This window comes from Leucoraja erinacea, chromosome 6 (genome assembly GCF_028641065.1).
Source record: "Leucoraja erinacea ecotype New England chromosome 6, Leri_hhj_1, whole genome shotgun sequence".
NCBI lineage: Eukaryota > Metazoa > Chordata > Chondrichthyes > Rajiformes > Rajidae > Leucoraja > Leucoraja erinaceus.
This window is the reverse complement of record NC_073382.1, coordinates 80864621-80886302: the sequence shown is the minus strand read 5'-3', so window position 1 is coordinate 80886302 and position 21682 is coordinate 80864621. Positions and strand designations below refer to the sequence as shown.

General features: G+C 40.8%; 1 protein-coding gene across 1 annotated transcript in view; it reads right to left on the bottom strand.

Annotated features, from left to right (window-relative positions):
• Positions 1-3782: 3782 nt before the first annotated feature.
• Positions 3783-21682, bottom strand: part of LOC129698329 (palmitoyl-protein thioesterase ABHD10, mitochondrial-like) — a 33897-nt gene continuing 15997 nt past the window's right edge. Inside the window, exons 3-5 of the mRNA XM_055637412.1 lie at positions 20411-20522; positions 8377-8514; positions 3783-5605 (exon numbers count right to left, since the gene is read on the bottom strand). Of these exons, the coding sequence (XP_055493387.1) occupies positions 5264-5605; positions 8377-8514; positions 20411-20522 (592 nt within the window). The 3' untranslated portion in view covers positions 3783-5263. The remainder of the gene's footprint in view (positions 5606-8376; positions 8515-20410; positions 20523-21682) is intronic.

Sequence of the window (21682 nt, the reverse complement as noted above, 5' to 3'; positions counted from 1 at the left end):
CATCATCCGGCGAGAGGGCCTGTTACTGCGGAGGCCTCAATAGGACCAACCATGGGTGAATAAGGGGAAGAGGACTGAACTTTGTTGCCTTCCCTCACAGTGGGAAGCATTGTGGGGGATTATTTTTATGTTTGGTGTTAAATTCTTCTTTAATGTTGTGTGTTATTTTTATTGGTGTGCTGCAAATGGCAACTCAAATTTCACTACACCAAGTGGTGTACGTGACAATAAATGTCCTTTGTGCGTTCTCATCCAAACCGTTGATATAAGCCATAAGTAGCAATGGGCTCAGCACTAATCTCTGAGGCACACCATTTGTCACGGGCCTCTAGTCTGAATAAAACCTTTTCACCACCATCTTTTACTTCCTTCCATGGAGCCAATTCTGTATTGTTAGCCAGCTCTCCCTGGATCCCATGCAATTTAACATCCCAGAGCAGCCTACCATGTGGAACCTTATGACTGGCCTTACTGGCCAAAATAGACAATGTCTACATCCTCTCTCGTCGACCTCTTTTGTTACTTCTTCAAAACCCGGTATCAAATTCGTGAGAAGCGATCTCCCACGTTGAAAACCATGCTATCTCTAAGATACTGCAGATACTGGTTGGACACAAGATGCTGGAGTAAATCAGCAGGTCATGAGGCATCTCTGAAGAACATGGGTGGGTGATGTTTCGGGTTGGGGTCCTTCTTCAGATGTTTGGCTCACTGGTTTATAATTCCCAGGCTTTTCCTTGCAGCCCTTCAGCACAACATTAGCCACTCTCCAGTCATCTGGCACCTCACCTGTGTTTAATGCTCATCGAGGGCTCTCATACAATTCCAGATGAAATTCTTAATTGCAGGAGCATAACAGATGTGTGGACACAGTACTCATGCTTAACATAATATATAGTTCTCTCCACTGCTGCTGCATGACCACTGACTTCCTCCAGCACTTTGTTTTGTTTTGTTTTGTACAAAATTTCCCGCATCTGCAGTCTCTTGTGTCTTTCTTGTTTTGTCCACAGCATTAACCCCACACTTCAGACACGTGCAGTGAGTAATTAATTTGCGCAGATTGTCCTCTCCGTAAAAATAAAAATTAAAAATAAAGACAGTAACAACTCAATTTGCCCAAGGCTTCCAAGTCTCCTTCATTCTGAATTACTGTATGGGTGGGAGGTGAAGGGTGATGGCAGGTGGAGAGATGGTGGGAAAAACAGGAGCACACCAGGACAAGTTAAATCAGTTGTCATCTTATTGATTGACAATACTAGTTCAAGTGACCAATTGAAGGAGAGTTCCTTTCGCAGCGTGTGGTGGGTCTGACCAGGGGTAAAGTTGCGGGGAGAGCAGGAGCGTTAAGAAGGAGGGTGTCGGGGATCATGCCAGTAACCCACTCACTCACCGCTGTCGCGGCGCTCCGGGCGCGGAGCCACCGTATTGTAGCCGGGAATAGAAGCAGCTCGGGTGGCTGCGAAGCTGCCGGGACCCGACAGCAGAACTGGCCGCCACTTTGGCACCTTCTCCAAGCCAGCTCACCCCTGGCAGTGCCCTTGGTCTGAACACCTCTCACCTGCCGCTCGCCAACTTCGCTCATGTCAGCCGCTTCCCGCAAATCCTTAAATTCCCACAGCCGAGTAACCTCAATTGGTCCCTTAAGCGCGCTGTCGGAATTTAAGGATTTGCGGGAAGCGGCTGACATGAGTGAGGACAGCGAGCGGCAGGAGAGAGGTTTTCAGATGGAGAGCACTGCCAGAGGTGAGCGGGGGCCGGCAGAAGGCGCTGAGGTGGCGGCTGGTTCTGCTGTCCGGTCCGTTCGCAGCCAACTGAGCTACTTCTCCCCCCCCCACCGGCCTCAATGCGGTGGCTCCGTGCAAGGAGCGTCGCAAGTGGCATGATCCCGACCCCCTCCTTCACAACACTCCTGCCCTCCCCGCAACTTTACCCCGGGCCAGACTCCCCATACACTGTGAAAGTAACTCTCCCATCCGGGAAATATGGTATTTAAAAACATATAGCAGCAAGAAATGTACATACCACATTATCGGTACACAGACTCCTTTCTTCTCTCTTTGTTACCTAAGATACTTAAAATAATGGCAATCCATATTTGAAAACCCCACCAAGAAACTTGCGCTGCTCATGCGCAGTAGGCTGCTGAGCCTGCGCAGTAATGCAAAAGCAGAATTTCAGCTGCCTTCAGCTCCCCTTGTCATTGACGGCTTGAAACAGCGTCGACGGCATGTGGGCTGCACAGACCATCGCGTGTTACAAGTACTGCGGATGAAAGGCACGGAGAATTATGCCTACCTAAGCGATCGATCTCTTAGATAGGCATAATTCTGCCATGCCTTTACTATTTATATTTAGTAATAACCATTTTATCATTTTGACAGCACGTGCCTGCCACACTTGCTCCTACTGTCAGAGCCAACAACGTCTAGCATCCTATCTGTGCCCCTTCTGTGAAGCAAGGCAATGCTTGTGTTAATACGATACTGGGCAGAAGTCACCAAGCCGTGCCCATAGACTGCGCTAATGGCTTTTAACAATCATGCTATCAAAGATGTTTCCACAGTTTCAAGTGTCTCTGGTGATCACAGACATTCAGAAACAGTTGAAAATAAAATAATAAAAATAAAATCGATTGATAAAAATGAATAAACCTTTTACCTAAAAAAAAACCATACAACCTATGTAAATTCAAAACATTGATTAAAAGTAAAAATAATACTTAGCAATTGAAGGAGCCATGCTGGATTCAGCCGTTATATCTGGCAAAATGCGGTGCGGGTCAGATTTTATAATGAGTTTGACCTTGCAAAGATATATCTCATCATGAACCAATAAACTTAAATGATACAATGCAAAGTGACAAGAAAGGTAAAAAATTGCATCGGGCACCTTTGTGTTCTTTTCTTCAGTTTAATTATTTGGAAAGTGTAGCAAAAAGTCACAGTTGCCAAGGTTAGAGTAGTATTAAATATTAAATCTAAACTATCAATATTTAAACAAATTAACACCATTTTGACAACGCCATTAAATTTACATTGATTACACTATATATCAAGATTATAAAGCATGACAGCAAATTAATTAATGCGATCAGGGCTGACAGTTCATAAGGAGGGCTATTAATGTTCTTCGAGTTAGTCAGAATGACACAGTTGTGAAAATAAACAATAGTCGTTCATGTGGCCAGCACACTGGCACAACACTAAATCTGGGCGTCATTTGTGCGTTACGCTGCACGACGCGTGTGACGTGCATTACGCGCGCATGGTGGCGTAGGCAGTGACGCGTGGCAGCGCATGGCGCCCCAGGATTTTGGGGTTCTCAATATCCTCGTGCGGCACCTGCGTGATGCGCAAATAACGTCCAAGTGGGACACAGGCCCTTTACAATCTGAATAAAGTTGATACTTTGATAATTAATTTTTCATTGTTTCACACAATATCAAATACTTGAAATAAATAATTTAATCTTAAATCAATGGTTCCTCAACATGTGCCTTATTAGGAACCAACCACCAAGATGGTGTGAAAGCAGGAATGCTTCCCAAAGATGAATTCCCTGACTTACAAAAGAAGTTATAAAGGAATTAGTTGTATTATTTTACTCTTTACACGAGTGCTCTTAAACATGTCATATTAGAATGTAAATTTGCTAAACAATGCAACTTTGAGGGCTATGGCTCAAATTCCAGAAATATGTCATGTAAATACTTCAGGCAACAGTACAGATTTTTTCAGAGTCTGCTTGTATTCCCAATATTATTAGTTAAAAATGTAGCATCAGTTTCATAGTTGATTTTATTTAAATAACCAGGTGAAGGGAAAATGTCAGGATGCATTCATTAGCCTTGCGATGCAATAAGCATGTTGAGCTATTAACATTACTAATTGCACAACATTATACAGCTTATACCTCAAACCATGTTGCATTTACAGAACATCAATCAACAGTCACGACATCCTGACTTTTATCTTTTTTTATCCAAATAATATTTTCTATTTCAGGTATCTATTGGGACCAGTTCCAAATAAGTCTGTGCAGTTTATAGACATCACAGAATTGACATCAAAAACAATTTCCATAAGTTGAGTGAACTGCTAATTATATATACAGGCACACCCCGACTTACGTAATAGACAAATTATGTACATGTACATAATAGTACATGTAAACAAATTCACAATATGTAGTCCTATTTTCTGAATGACTTGTGTTAATGCAACAGGAGATGGCGAGATCTTCCCGTCAGCTTCACAGATATAAAAGCGTCCCCTGGCTCACTTTGGTTGGACACTGGGTAGGCAAGTGAGGACGAGGGACGTGGTGGATAGCAATCCCCGCCCGAGTCGCCAAAGTTTTTCAGAAAGTGCACCAGCGACCACTACACCAGCTGCCGCACCGTCGGGTTGCGACGGCTGTTGTTGTGGCTCACGTTGTATCTCCTGGCCGACAGTATTTCTTCAGGACGCCGCCACAGACATGATGCACTCAGTCAATGCAGGACTCTCTCTCCTCTCAACAGATGCCTCCTCTTCCTGTCAGCCGTCACTGTGACCACTGCCTCTCCACCACTGCCTCCTCCTCCTTCTCCCCGGAGTCAGCGACACCTTCCATCTTGAGGAGGGGGAGGAGGTGGTAGTGGAGCGTTGAGCAGCGCAGTGGACAAATCGACGGGAGGCGGCGGCGGAAGGGGAAACGGACAAAGTGACCACCGATAGGAAGAACGGCAGATGGCGAGAGGGGAGGGAGGTGAATGTGCGCGTCCTATCAGCGGCAGTGGGCTGAGGAAAATGTGTCGGCTAGCAGCTGCAATGTGAGCCGCAACAACAAGCATGTCAACTGGACGGTGCAGCAGCCGGTGACGAAGGGGTCACTGGTGCAGAACAGCGGCATCAGCATCTAGTTTTAAGGTGAAATGACATAAAGTGCCTGAATAACACAGTCTGAAAAAGCCGCCTGACCCGAAATGCCAACTATCCACAATCTCCAGAGATGCTGCCCGATCTGCTGAGTTACTCCAGCACTTTGTGTCATTTTGCGTATTAACAAGCATTTGTATAATGCTGGCTTGCATAAACTCTGACTAACATATGGTTTACGGAACATAAATCTTATACAAGTCGGGGAGCGTCTGTGTGTGTGTGTGTGTATATCTTTATATAATATATAAAATATACATATACACATATATATATATATACATAAATATATATATATATGCATAAATATATATATATATATATAAACTTTTTAACTACAATTATTCCAGTGTTGAAAGTTTGTCTATGAGATCATCAATTGTGTAAATGATTAATTTCACATCATCTTTCTCAATCATTTTATGCTTGCTCTGTTTGCGAAGTATAAGGTCAACATCAGATCCAAGAACATTTTCAGCTATTTTCAGCGAGACCTGCCAGGGAATATGCTCGTCCTTCATGCCATGGATGAGCTTCATCGGACAAGTTATTGGAATGGTGCTGTGCAGTACACAGTGATTTTCAGCATCTTTAATAAATGAGTAAGGAATCTTGTAAAATCCGTCTTCCATTTGCATGTTCGGCAAATACCATTCACCTCTTTCTTCTATTTCTTTCTTTGTCTAACAGAAACAACAAGCAATTTAGAATGTGATGCAAATATAGATTACCACATAAGATTGATTGAATGATTGAAAAATAACAGTTTGGAAACAGGCAGGGCCCCAGCTATGCCTGCCTCTTTGTCGTGTACGTCGCATAATCCCTGTTCCAGGCGTACGCTGGCCCTATCCCCAATCTCTAACTACGCTACATTGATGACTGCATTGGGGCTGCCTCCTGCACCCGTGCAGAACTCATGGACTTCATTAGCTTCACTACCAATTTCCATCCTGCATTCAAATTCACTTGGACCTCCGACACCTCCCCCCCTTTCTTGATCTCATCCTCCCCTTCAGACGAGATCGACTATCGACTGACGTCTATTACAAACCGACCGACTCCCACAGCTATCCAGACTACACTTCTTCCCACCTTGCCTCCTGCAAAACTCGATCTCTTCATCCCAATTCTCCCGTCTCCGCCACATCTGCGCCCAAGATGAGGTGTTCCATACCATGACAACCGAGATGTCCTCATTCGTTAGATGAGGTCCTCACTCGTGTCTCTCATTATCCCCCAGCTCCGTCCTTGCTCCTCCTTCCCCTAGTTGCAACAGTCAGACCCCCCTAGTCTTTCTCTTTCATCTGTTGCATACAACACATAATCCAACAACATTTTTGCGACCTCCAATGGAGATCCCACCACTAGTCACATCATCCCATCTTTACCCCGATATCGGCGAGACCAGGCGTAGATTGGGTGATCGTTTCACTGAACACCTTCGCTCAGTCTGCCTGGGTCTGCCTGATCTCTTGGTTGCCAAACACTTTAACCCCCCTTCCCATTCTGACCTTTTTGTCCTGAGCCTCCACCGTTGTCAAGATTAAGGCCAAACGTAAATTGGAGGAACAGCACCTCATATTTCACTTCGGCAGCTTGCACCCCAGCGTTATGAATATAGATTTCTCTAATTTCATAGAAACATAGAAAATAGGTGCAGGAGTAGGCCATTCGGCCCTTCGAGTCTGCACCGCCATTCAATATGATCATGGCTGATCATCCAACTCAGTATCCTGTACCTGCCTTCTCTCCATACCCCCGATCCCTTTAGCCACAAGGGCCACATCTAACTCCCTCTTAAATATAGCCAATGAACTGGCTTCAACTACCTTCTGTGGCAGAGAATTCCAGAGATTCACCACGCTCTGTGTGAAAAATGTTTTTCTCATCTCGGTCCTAAAAGATTTCCCCCTTATCCTTAAACTGTGACCGCTTGTTCTGGAATTCCCCAACATCGGGAACAATTTCATGTAACCCTTGGATCCCCCCTTCTCACCATCCCTATCCTACTAGTTTCACCATTGCCCTGCTTAGTTTTCACTGTTTGTATCTACTTGGCATCTCCTTTTCCACACCAACAGTGCACCTTTGTCAGCTCTACCTTTCCTTAATAATTGTTGCTGGCTTTGATTTGTCTTCATCTTTCATTCAGTTGTTCTTTGTACAGTTTCATACTTTTAGTTTCCCTCTCCCCTGACTCTTAGTCTGAAGAGTCTCGACTGGAAATGTCACCTCTTCCTTTTCTTCAGAGATGCTGCCTGACCCGCTGAGATACTCCAGCAGCAGTTTCTTCCTAGACAATTTTCAGTCCACTGAGTCGAAGCTGACCATCCGTTACCCGTTCAAGTCAAGTCAAGTCAAGTTTATTTGTCACATACACATACGAGATGTGCAGTGAAATGAAAGTGGCAATGCTCGCGGACTTTTGTGCAAAAGACAAACAACAAACAACCAAACAAATTATAAACACAATCATAACACACATATTCTTTTACATAATAAATAATAGAAGGAAAAACGTTCTGTATAGTTAGTCCCTGGTGAGAAAGGCGTTTACAGTCCGAATTGCCTCTGGGAAGAAACTCCTTCTCAACCTCTCCGTTCTCACTGCATGGCAACGGAGGCGTTTGCCTGACCGTAGCGGCTGGAACAGTCCGTTGCAGGGGTGGAAGAGGTCCTCTCATGATTTTGTTTGCTCTGGAGTTGCACAGTAGTTCTATGCTATCCCAGTAGTTCTAGAGTTGCACAGTAGTTCTATGCTATCACAGTAGTTCTATGCTATCCCACTTTTATACCCACTCCCTAGACACTTGGGGCAATCATTTATTTATTTTTACAGAGGCTAATTAACTTACAAACCTGCACGTCTTTGGGATGTTAAAGGCCACGACCCTCTCGTAGTCTACACTTATCTAACTACGTGGGGTACACAAACATCTTCAGGAGAAGAAACCTTTATTAACCAATTTGACGTCCAATATTGGGCTACAAACCTCTTATTAATGAACTGGGGCAGTATAATGTCTTCAATTCACTTCAGACAGTTTAGTTTATTGTCACGTGCGCCGAGGTACAGTGAAAAGCTTAAAGTACCATCGGCCCAACTCGTCCATGCCGATCAAGATACCCCATCTAAGCTAGTCCCATTAATGGGCAGATCTTTCACTAGACAAACTCACTCCTCAGACTTGTTGTTTTGTAACTGTACTATAACTGGTTGACTAAAAATGTCTCTCATTCTGGAAAGGGAATTTACAAAACTAGGGGCAATACGTCAGCATTCATCATACCCTTTGCCACATCCAGTGCCCTCAACTATTTCATTAATAAGTGTAGAGTGAATCATATTGACTGAAGACTACCTTTTGTGAAGGACAGTCTAGTCCTTCTTTCAGAATGTTACCTGATGGAAAAAATAATTATATCGTAATCGAGAAGATGGTTTATTTACCTCCAAAGGAAGCTGCCCGAAAGCAGTCACCAAATAATCAGCTCCTGCAGCTATGCCAACGAGTGCAGCAACCCTCTCTGGCCGTGCTATTGCAGCAAGGATCATCAGCCATCCTCCCATACTGGAACCCACCAGAATCTGAGGGAAAATATGTTCAGAAATGTGTAAGAAGGAACTGCAGATGGTGGTTTACACCGAAGATAGACACAAAAAGCTGAAATAACTCAGCGGGACAGAGAGCATCACTGGAGAGAAGGAATGAGAGAAGTTTCGGGTCGAGACCTTTCTTCAGATATTCACAATTAGAAACGTAGAAAATAGGTGCAGGAGGAGGCCATTCGGCCCTTCGAGCCAGCTTCATTCATTGTGATCATCCCCTATCAATAACCCGTGCCTGCCTTCTCCCCATGTCCCTTGATTTCACTAGCCCCTAGAGCTCTATCTAACTCTCTCTTAAATCCATCCAGTGAATTGGCCTCCACTGCAATCTGTGGAGTTCCACTAATTCACAACTCTCTGGGTGAAAACGTTTTTCCTCACCACAGTCTTAAATGACTTCCCCTTTATTCTAAGACTGCGGCCCCTGGTTCTGGATGCCCAACATTTGGAACATTTTTTCTGCATCCAGCTTGTCCAGTCCTTTTATGATTTTATAAGTTTCTATAAGATCCCCCTCATCCTTCTAAACTCCAGTGAATACAAGCCTAGTCTTTTCCATCTTTCCTCATATGACAGTCCCGCCATCCCAGGGATCTATCTCGTGAACCTATGCTGCACTGCCTCAATCACAAGGATGTCCATCCTCAAATTAGGAGAGCAAAACTGGACACAATACTCCAGATGTGCTCTCACCAGAGCCCTGTGCAATTGCAGAAGAACCTCTTTACTCCTATACTGAAATCCTCTTGTTATGAAGGCCATCGTTCCATTAGCTTTCTTCACTGCCTGCTGTACCTGCACGCCAACATTCAGTGACTGGTGTACAAGGATGCCCAGGTCTCGATGCACCTCCCCCTTGCCTAACCTAACCCCATTGAGATAATAATCTGCCCCCTTGTTTTTGCCACCAAAGTGGTAACCTCACATTTATCTATATTATACTGTATCTGCCACGCATCTGCCCACTCACTCAACCTGTCCAGGTCACCCTCCAACCTCCTAACATCCTCTTCACAGTTTACACTGCCACCCAGCTTTGTGTCATCCGCAAACTTGCTAGTGTTGCTCCTAATTCCCTCTTCCAAATCATTAATATATATGGTAAACAGTTGCAGCCCCAACACTGAGCCTTGCGGCACTCCACTCGCCACTGCCTGCCATTCTGAAAAGGACCCGTTCACTCCTACTCTTTGCTTCCTGTCTGCCAAACAATTTTCTATCCATATCAACACCCTACCCTCAATACCACGTGCTCTAATTTTAGTCACCAGTCTCCCGTGTGGGACCTTATTAAAGGCTTTCTGATAGTCTAGATACACTGCATCCACTGGCACCCCTTAATCCAATTTACTTGTCACATCCTCAAAAAATTCCAGAAGATTAGTCAAGCATGATTTCCCTTTCATAAATCCATGTTGACTTGGACTAATCCTTTTACTGCTATCCAAATGCCCCATTATTACCTCTTTAATAATTGACTCCAGCATCTTTCCCACCACCGAAGTCAGGCTAACTGGTCTGTAATTCCCCGTTTTCTCTCTCGTTCCTTTCTTGGAAAGTGGGATAACGTTAGCTATCCTGCAATCCACAGGAACTGATCCTGAATCGATCGAACATTGGAAAATAATCACCAATGCGTCCACTATTATTTCCACTGTTAATCCACTATAATCCACTATTAATTAGATTACAACATGGACTGAAAAATAATTTGCTGCTTATTCAATAAAATACATAAAATCTGGAAAAGAAAGAGAAAATACTTAATTTTCTTCACATTTCACCATTGAAAATATGTTTGATTTGCAAATATTCCCAGTACTGATGATGAAAGGCAATTTGACGTTATATTAATACTACTTATTTCTCTAAAGATGCTGCCTGATCCGATGAATACTTTAATCACAGATATCACAGATGAAAGTGGGAATTTGTGCTTGGAGGTACTAAATGACTACTTTTCATTTCTCAAACTTGCTCGGAGTTTAATCCGAGCAAGTGTGAGGTTTTGTACTTTGGGTGGTCAAATGCAAGGAGAAAATATACAATTGCATGACCCTTAAGAGCATTGATGTACTGAGGGTTCTTAGGATGCAAGTCCATGTAAGTTGCAGCATAAGTAGATAGAGTGGTAAATAGACAGTAGACAACAGGTGCAGGAGTAGGCCATTCGGCCCTTTGAGCCAGCACTGCCATGCAATGTGATCATGTCTGATCATCCCCAATCAGCACCCCGTTCCTGCTTTCTAACTCTCTCTTGAAAGTATCCAGAGAACCGGCCACCACCGCCCTCCGAGGCAGAGAATTCCACAGACTCACAACTCTCTGTGAGAAAAAGTATTTCCTCATCTCCGTTCTAAATGGCTTACCCCTCATTCTTAAATAAGATGCATGTGTGGGGGGCAAAATAAGGCATATGGTATGCTTGCTCAATGCATTGGGTATGTCATGAAATCATTATGCAGCTTTTGAGGACTTTGGTTAGGCCACATTTGGAGTATTGTGTGAAGTTCTGGTCGCCCCATTACAGTAAGAATGTAGAGGCTTTGGAAATGGTGTATAGGTTTATGATGCCTGGATTAAAAGCAATTTGCTAAATGGAGAGGTTAGACAGACTTGGATTGTTTTATCTGGATCGCCGGAAGTTGCGGGGAAACCCGACAGAAGCGTATAAAATTATGAGGCATTGAAAGGGTAGAAGGTCAAAACCTTTTTCACAGCAGGGAAAAATCAAATACTAGAGGACAGTTTTAAGTTGAGATACAAAATTTAAAGGAGACAAGACTAAGTGGGATCCGTTGGGTCCCATGTTCACACCGGAGGGCTTGTCCCCCAACGCAATAGTCCACGTCTCCATCAATTAAAATATTGGTGGCCAGTGGGGAGGGGGGGTGGTCTTTCTGGAGCGTTAGTATGGGAGTAGTGAGCCAAAGGGACTGGTTTCCAGAGGGCTAGTATGGACATTGTGGGCCGAATGGTTTCTTGGTCTGGCAGCTCAGTCACTCAGGCCTGGTGGGCTGGCAGCTCAGTCACTCGGGGCAGGTGGGCTGGCAGATCGGTCACTTAGGGCTGGTGGGCCGGTAGCTCAGTCACTCAGAGCTGGTGAGCTGGCAGATCAGTCACTTCGGGCTGGTGGGCTGGCAGAGTCACTCAGGGCTGGTGAGCTGGCAGCTCAGTCACTCGGGCTGGTAGCTCAGTCATTCAGGGCTGGTAGTTCAGTCACTCAGGGCTGATTGGCTGGCAGCTCAGTCATCGGGGCTGGTGGGCTGGCAGTTCACTCACGGTTATTCCTTGATATTCCATACCAGGCACGGTGCAGGCCACCACATTCAATTGCACAGCACTCCAGGCAGGGTGCAGGCCACCACATTCAATTCTCTCTCTCTCTCTCTCTCTCTCTCTATCTCTTTTTTTCCCCCAGTATCATTTGGCATTTTACAAAGGCAACTGCATCTGCAGTTCCTTCCTATTGAAGAAGTACCCTGGGCCGAAACAACTCCTACAGGCATGATATTCACCTCCACAAAAAACAAGGAAGTATTGGCTAGGGGTCCAGGAGGCCATTATGTGATTGGACACAATGCCATCGGAGACACTGGCTGATTGGACGGGAATTTTAAGGGAAGCTGGTCGGTGATTTGATGCAACCTTTAGATACAGCGGACAGGATATTCCCTAGGGAAGGGAATTGAGGGAAGTTAGTGTAGAAATAGCAGAGGCTGTGACAGAAATATTTCAAATGTCATTAGAAACGGGAATAGTGTGGGAGGATTGGCGTACTGCGCATGTTGTTCCATTGTTTAAAAAGGGTTCCAAGAGGAAACCTAGCAATTATAGACCTGTTAGTTTGACGTCAATGGTGGGAAAATTAATGGAAAGGATAATTAGAGATAATATATATAAGCACCTGGATAAACAGGGTCTGATTAGGAACAGGCAACATGGATTTGTGCCTGGAAGGTCATGTTTGACTAATCTTTTTTAATTTTTTGAAGAGGTTACTCGGGAAATTGATGAGGGTAAAGCAGTGGATGTTGTATATATGGACTTCAGTAAGGCCTTTGACAAGGTTCCTCATGGAAGGTTGGTTAAGAAGGTTCAATAGTTGGGTATTAATGGTGGAGTAGCAAGATGGATTCAACAGTGGCTGAATGGGAGATGCCAGAGAGTAATGGTGGATGGCTGTTTGTCAGGTTGGAGGCCAGTGACTAGTGGGGTGCCACAGGTATCCGTGTTGGGTCCACTGTTGTTTGTCATGTACATCAATGATCTGGATGATGGTGTGGTAAATTGGATTAGTAAGTATGCAGATGATACTAAGATAGGTGGTGTTGTGGATAATGAAGTAGATTTTCAAAGACTACAGAGAGATTTAGGCCATTTGGAAGAGTGGGCTGAAAGATGGCAGATGGAGTTTAATGCTGACAAGTGTGAGGTGCTACATCTTGGCAGGACAAATCAAATAGGACGTACATGGTAAATGGTAGTGAATTGAGGAATGCAGTTGAACAGAGGGATCTAGGAATAACTGTGCACAGTTCCCTGAAGGTGGAATATGTAGATAGGGTGGTAAAGAAAGCTTTTGGTGTGCTGGCCTTTATAAATCAGAGCATTGAGTATAGAAGTTGGGATGTAATGTTAAAATTGTACAAGGCATTGGTGAGGCCAATTCTGGAGTATGGTATACAATTTTGGTCGCCTAATTATAGGAAGGATGTCAACAAAATAGAGAGAGTACAGAGGAGATTTACTAGAATGTTGCCTGGGTTTCAGCAACTAAGTTACAGAGAAAGGTTGAACAAGTTAGGTCTTTATTCTTTGGAGCGCAGAAGGTTAAGGGGGACTTGATAGAGGTCTTTAAAATGATGAGAGGGATAGACAGAGTTGACGTGGATAAGCTTTTCCCATTGGGAGTAGGGAAGATTCAAACAAGAGGACATGACTTGAGAATTAAGGGACAGAAGTTTAGGGGTAACACGAGGGGGAACTTCTTTACTCAGAGAGTGGTAGCTGTGTGGAATGAGCTTCCAGTGGAGGTGGACGGGAAAATGAATGGACGGGAAAGGAATGGAGGGTTATGGTCTGAGTGCAGGTAGATGGGACTAGGGGAGAATAAGTGTTTGGCACGGACTAGAAGAGCCGAGATGGCCTGTTTCCGTGCTGTAATTGTTATCTGGTTATATGATTGGCCGTTTTTTCCCCCCTCATTTCAAAATCGTACTGTTCCAGTTTTTCACACGTTTTTAACTTAAAAATCAGAACAAATATGATAAAATCGGACTAGTTGGCAGGTATGCAGTTGATAGTCTGTCTTCTGTGATGGAGCCGGTGAGATCAAGAAACGATAGGGAGGTGTCGGAGATGGTCCAAGTGAATTTGAATTCAGGATGGAAATTATTAGTCATGGGTGATTTTTAGTACCATCTCCGGAACCGGCTTCGCGATTAGTATCTTTGCCTGCAAGTGCAGAGAATGCCAGCGCCACACATTAATGCTATTATATTAAGGCACATACGTTAATGGGGGGGGGGCATTAGTCTTCAGCCGTGATTATGCGATTCGAGTCAGCTTGCGTATCAGTTCATTTTCTTTATCTTATTTGTTTCTCAATTTAGAAGTCCAGCCGACAACTTATTGATAAGTGTTTCTTTAAGTTACCGTTTCTGATTTAAATCCATGCAGTGTAGCCCAGAGATTATCGCTAGTTTTTCTGTAATTTTGGAAAACTTGGAATCAAGTTTTCATACATAAATTATAGATACACAAGATTATAGATTTAGGGGCCCAGAAATCCTTGATGAATGTCTGAATCGACAATGTCTGAATCGACATCCTAATACAAATAAATGAATATCTTATATTTATAATACCCTTTGAGATGCTGACATTCCGTCATCAGAGTCATATAGACGAGCATGGGAGGACGAATTGGCTCAACCCATAATGAAAGACATATGGGATGAATGTTTACAATATATACATCATTGCTCGTTAAACACTAGACATTCCTTAATACAGTTTAAAACAGTATAGATTACACTATTCGAAGACAAAATTAAATAGGATTTTCCCAAGCACTTCCCCTCTTTGTGATAAATGCCAATTTCAAGATGACAATTTAAGTCACACTTTTGTAACGTATAAAAATGCAAAATTTTTGGTTGGACATTTTAAAAATTATCTCTAAAGTTATCGATAATCAACTGGACCCAATCCAAAATTAATAATATTAGGATTATCAGAACATACCACAAACTTTACGATAAGCCAGAGACACTTCCTTGATTACAGTTTAATAACTGCGAAAAAATTAATACTTAAATTTTGGAAAAAACCAGCAACCCCCACAATTAAAATGTGGATTGCGGAAATGACCGAGACCTTGCATTTGGAAAAAATAAGATTTGTCTTAATTGACAAACCATAACTATTTTTCAAAATATGGTCTCCATTTATTGAATTTTTACAAAAGTAAATTGGTTTAACACAAAATTAAAGTCACAACTTGAGTTTAGGGTTGGATGAACATCTCCCGGATCATACAAGGTCACACTTGGTGTAATCAGTGTTGCGGAGGAACAGTATGTGTGTGTGATATAGTTCATCTACCAAATTCATAATTTTGTTAATTTTCTTTTTAAATGTTGTCCTCCATGCATAATCTATCTGTTTCTGCTCATGCTTTGGATTACACTGCGAGAGGCATAACGGAAGTCGGGTCGGGTTTCCCAAAATAGCGGAGGTATTGCTCCGTTGCGTACTACTCGTCAGTCCCTTGGATTTTGCTGAAGTGATCTATCTTGCTCTGCTCTATGATCTTTGGTCATCAATGTAACAGAGATAGAGTTTGGGGATAGGGCCAGTGTACACCTGGAACAGGGATTGTTCGATGTACCCTATAGAGAGGCAGGCATAGCTGAGGCCTATGCGAGTGCCCAAAGGTACACCTTGGATTTGGAGGAAGTGGGAGGAGTCGTTGGGACACGTTGTTAAGAGTAAGGACCAGGTTAGGCGGAGGAGAGTATTGGAAGAGGGAAATTGGCTGGTTCTGCGGTCGAGGAAGAAACGGAGGGCTTTACGACCTTCCAGGTGGGGGATGGAGGTGTAGAGTGACTGAACATCCATAGTAAAGATGAGGGAGTGGGGGCTCGGAAAAAAGTAAATGAACAGACGAAGGGCGTGTGAGGTGTCTAGGACATAGGTAGGGGGGGATTGGACCAGGGGGGATAAGATGGAGTAAAAGAGTGAAACCTGAGGTGGGAACTGAAAGGCACTTTTAAAATAAAAGATCTTTAGCTGTTGAAATACAAAATAGTTTGGGCAAAAGATAGTCATAGAATCGTTCGAAAAGTGCATTCAACCCAGCTAGTCTGGTAAAGAGTCCTCAGCACTCTCTTCAGACTCATCCCCTTCCACTTATGCCATAACCCCATAAAGTTATTTCTTCTCAAAAAGATTTACAATTCCCTTTCAAAGGCAAATGATTAATTCTGTTTCCACCACTCCTATAGGCTGTGACTTTCACAATGATCATTACAGTTATGCAAATAATAAAATAATCTCTCACCAAAAAAATGGAAATCTTTGCTCCTTATCCTTGAATGATCTGATAATTAGCACAATTTCATTTTATTTAACCTTTGTAAACTAGTCGTAATCTATATCCCCAGAACATTTTTTCCTCCAAATATAACTATCCCAGCTACAATGAATTAGTCATACCATGAACCACTCCAATAAATCGTTCCCGTTATTTGTTTCTGTAGGATTAAAAAATGAGTGACAATTCAAGATTAAACGTTTAAGAGGGAACTGCAGATGCTGGCAATCAGTTTGGAATTCATGTAGACAGCATTTGTAGTATTTTGCGTTTAGCATTGTCATATCTGGAGGTGATAGAAATATTGAACATGCAAGTGAACTAAAGTAAAAATAAGCATTTTTTTTCTTATGGAGAGAATAGTGACTGAGCACGAGAGTGAAAAAGGCACCAAATTTGCAAAGGTTTGGTGCAATATGGGAATATGCTAATGACAAAAATATGCACCAGCTGTATGGCAGAGGCTAGCTACTTCTGTTGGCAACTTCAGCATGCTGAAGTATGGCAGAAATGTATTAATTAGTCAATTAAGTCACTTTTACTTTTCTCTCAGCTGGAAATGGTTTTGCCTCCTTTTTAAGTTTTAAGTTTTACAAGTTAACATTTCAAATGTCGAGTTAGAAACTTTTTTTCCTGGTTTCCCATTTGTCTCGTACAGTTGCAGTAAATAATAGTTTGTCATAAATACCTCTGAACTTACACAAAATAAATTGCGCCTAATAAGTTACTTGTGGCTGTGGATACAAAATTAATTCCACATACTATGAATCCTAAATACCACATTAATGCGATTTCAGATCACTCTCCTTTAACCTTTGTTTTAAAATTAGAAGGAATGTCTATGAATAAATCGTTCTGGAGGTTTAATTCGCAACTTTTAAAAGACCCACAAGGGAGTATATATCTAAAAAAACAGATGGACTTATTCTTTGAGATAAATGATACACCAGATATATCCCCCACGCTATTATGGGAATCCTTTAAAGCATTTATTAGAGGAGTCATTATTTCATTTCAAGCTTATCAAAATAAAAAGAATAAGAAAGAACAAAGACATTTAGAAGAACAAATAAAACAATTAGATACAGATAATGCTAAAGATCCAACTATGGATAAACATAATAAAATCCTATTATTGAAATTCAAGCTGAATAAATTATTGTCAGAGAAAGTTATAACATTATTCCAAGTTACAAAACAAGAACACTTCGAATTCGGGGACAAACCCCACAAACATTTAGCACGCCAATTGAAAAAACGGGAAAAAGAGAATGCAATACTAAAGATTAAATCAGATAGTGGGGAATTATTAACATTACCCAAGGATATCAATAAAAGATTTGCTCAATTTTACCAAAATCTATATACATCTAAAACGTCAATAGATAATAATAAAGTTTCAGAATTTCTGGAAAATTGTAACCTCCCAAAATTAGAATTGAGGGAACAAGAGGAACTGGGAGCAACAATTACTTCTAAGGAGATAGAAGACACAATAAAAACACTAAAGAATGGCAAAACACCAGGACCAGACGGATTCAGTAATGAATTCTATAAAGCCTTTTACGATATAGTTACCCCACGATTACAGAAAATGTATACATACGCTTTTAAAGAGCAAAGCTTACCCGAAACATTAGCAGAATCAACGATCACATTAATACTTAAAAAAGATAAAAACATAGAAGAACCAGGCTCATATAGAGCTATTGCTTTGTTAAATACGGATCAAAAAATAATAGCGAAAACACTAGCCAGTAGACTAAGCAGGTACGTTAGTAGACTAATAAATGGAGATCAAACAGGATTTATACCTAAGAGACACTCATTCAATAATTTGAGACGTTTGCTTAACATAATGCACTCACATAAATCTCACGACCAAGAGTTATCTATTATCTCACTGGACGCAGAAAAAGCGTTTGATCAAGTAGAATGGGATTATATGATTAAAGTATTGCAAAAATTCCAATTGGGAGAAAACCTTATCGCATGGATAAAACTATTATATAACAAACCTACGGCTAGAATATTAACTAATAATATATTATCCTCGAAATTTGAACTATCAAGGGGCAATAGACAAGGATGTTCATTATCACCGCTGTTATTTGCTGAAAAAATAAGAACACACCCAGATATTTATGGTTATAATACAAAATATTCAAAGAATAAAATATCCCTATATGCCGATGATGTACTACTGTACATCACAAAACCACAAATTAGTATACCAAACATATTAAATTTAATTGAGGACTTTGGATCCTTTTCGGGATATAGAATAAATTGGAACAATAGTGAAATTATGTCGATAAAACCAAAAGACTCAACACATCTCCGGAAATTTCCCTTTAAAATAGCTACAGAAAAATTCAAATATTTGGGAATTGAAATTACTAGAAATTACCAGGATATGTTTAAAGCCAATGATAATCCCTTACTCAAGAAATTGAATAATCTGATTAAATTCTGGAAAACACTTCTGATGTCCTTAATAGGCAGAATAAATGCTATTAAAATGATTTTCTTACCACAAATTCTATACCTATTTCAATCAATACCTATATATCTCCCAAAAAAGTTTTTCAAAAAATTGGACTCGGACATTACAAATTTTATATGGGATTATAAATCCCATAGAATACAAATAGCACACCTTAATAAACGAAAAGAGTTGGGGGGTCTAGCGCTCCCTAATTTTATGTATTATAATTGGGCAGTAAATATTAAAAATATGATTCACCTGCTGGACAATTCTGCACAGCAGGCGGACTGGATGGTAATGGAAAAAGGGGACTGCTCCCCGAGTAATATAGGAGCGACCATCCTCTTACCAATAAATTTGAATAATAAAAATTATAATAAAAATCCAATTATACATAACACAATAAGAACATGGAAACAAATAAAACAGAATTTAAAATTAAGAAACCTATCTCTTTTAATACCAATAGTCAATAATCCATAGTTTAAACCATCAATCATAGACAAATCATTTATACAATGGGAAAGAATGGGAATCAAAACGCTCGAAGATCTGTATGAATTGGGGAATTTACTATCATTTCAACAACTACAACTGAAATATAATTTGAAAAATAACCAATATTTTAAATATCTTCAAATTTGTGATTATCTGAAAAAACACACAAAAGACTATCATAATATGCCTTCCGATTTATTGGATGAAGCAATGAAGACAAAGGCGGAATCAGCTAATTTAATATCGTACCTATATAATATCATTTTAAACATAGAAATACCCACAACAGATGGAATTAGAAAAGATTGGGAACAAGAATTAGCTATAAAAATCTCAAAAGAGACCTGGGATAATCATTTACTACAGGTGCATAAATGTTCGATCAACGTACGACATACGCTCATCTAATTTAAAACATTACATAGATTATATTATTCAAAAACGAAATTAAATAAAAATCTTCCCTAATGTTTCACCAATCTGTGATAAATGCCTGTGTCAAGAAGCTGCCATAGCGCACTCTTTTGTTTTTTGTACAAAAATCCAAAAATTCCGGTATGAAATATTTGATATTTTTTCAAAATTGATCAAAATAAAACTGGTACCAAAACCAGAATGGATTATCTTCGGAATATCGGAAGGTAACCCTGAATTAAACGTGTTTCAGAAGAATTTATTTAATTACGGGCTAATAATGGGAAAAAAGCTTATACTTAAATTCTGGAAAAATGCGCCCACACCAACAATAAAAATGTGGATATCAAATATGTTTGAAACATTACATCTGGAAGAGATGAGATTCCTCTTAGCAGGTAAAGCAGACCAATTCCAAAAGACGTGGTCTATGTTTCTGGACCTATTACAAGTATGAGGTGCAATAGTAATTTAAAAAAAAACAAATATATAAATAAGTGGTATCAGGACCTGGTAACGGGAGGTAAAACAACAAAAACAGACTTGGTTGGTAGTCCCCTTTCTGCGGAGTTTAATGTTATAATAGAGCGATTGTTTCTATTTTCTCTTTCTTTCTTTTCTAGGGTCTATTTTCTCACTTTACTTCCTTCTCTAACTTCTTTTCTAAGGGGCTTTCTTTTCCCAACACTCTTGCACTTCACGACTCTCACGCACTTTCTTTACTTTCCTTACTTCTACCTTTCTCTTAAAGCTCAAAAAAAATGAAGCGGTACAAAAAATGTATTAAGATATATGTGTTGTGTAGTATTGTAATTTACCGTACTTCTAATAAAAAAAATAAATAAAAATAAGTTACTTGGGCCATAAAATCTTACTTGTGGTCCTTCTGTGAGCTCATCGAATATGGCCAAAACATCCTTCTTCCAACTGCTTACTGTACTATCACTGAAGTTTCCACCAGATGCACCACATCCTGAATAATCAAACCTTAAATGCAAAACCAAACATTGTGAGACATGTATCTGAAAGGCAAGTTTATGTCCTGATTAAATTACAGACAAGATCATAAAAATATGCAGTGAAATGTCAAGAAACATTTTTCTGTCACCATTTGTTTCAAATTGCTTAAAACCTTTAGAACACAATGAAAATCTGAAATAGAAACAGAAAATGGTGGCAGCACTCAGTGGGTCAGACATTATTTAATGTAATGAGAAACAGTTAATGCTTCAGGTTTGGGACCCTTCTTAAATAGAAAATAGGTGCAGGAGGAGGCCATTCAGCCCTTCAAGTCAGCACCGCCATTCATTGTGATCATGGCTGATCGTCCCCAATCAATAAACCGTGCCTCTTTCTCCCCATATCCCTCGATTCCACTAGCCCCTAGAGCTCTATCTAACTCCCTCTTAAATCCATCCAGTGATTTGGCCTCCACTGCCCTCTGTGGCAGGGAATCCCACAAATTCACAACTCTCTGGATGAAAACGTTTTTTCTCACCTCGGTCTTAAATGGCCTCCCCTTTATTCTAAGACTGTGTCCCCTGGTTCTGGACTCGCCCAACATTGGGAACATTTTTCCTACATCTAGCTTGTCCAGTCCTTTTATAATTGTATATGTTTCTATAAGATCCCCCTCATCCTTCTAAACTCCAGTGAATACAAGCCTAGTCTTTTCAATCTTTCAAATGATGCATCTCAAACCAGAAACATAAAACTTTTCTCCTTCCATGAGGTTGTTTTGTTAATTAAAATTTAATGTTATTTTCAGATTTTAATGAGCAGGGATTTTGTTCAAGGAATGTATTAGTACCTATGTACAAATCTACACATCTAAACAAGTGTATGAAGCATCGCAGATTAATTTGGCAATTAAATTCCTATGGTAAATTACATTTTTACTTTACACACAAAGCTACAAAAAACTATAGATCAAGTCGCATAACGTTTCCAGTTGGACAAATCATGGAGTTAATACTCAGAGATGTGATTAAATTACTCAACAGCTGAAAAATGAACGAGAATAGGCTACAGGGAAAGTCAAGTTTTATCTTTATAGAAGCAACATGATTAAGTAAGTTAATGAAGTAGATTTAGCGTATTTCGATTTTTAAGGGGCCAGAATACTTGAAATAAGCGGATGTGAAAAT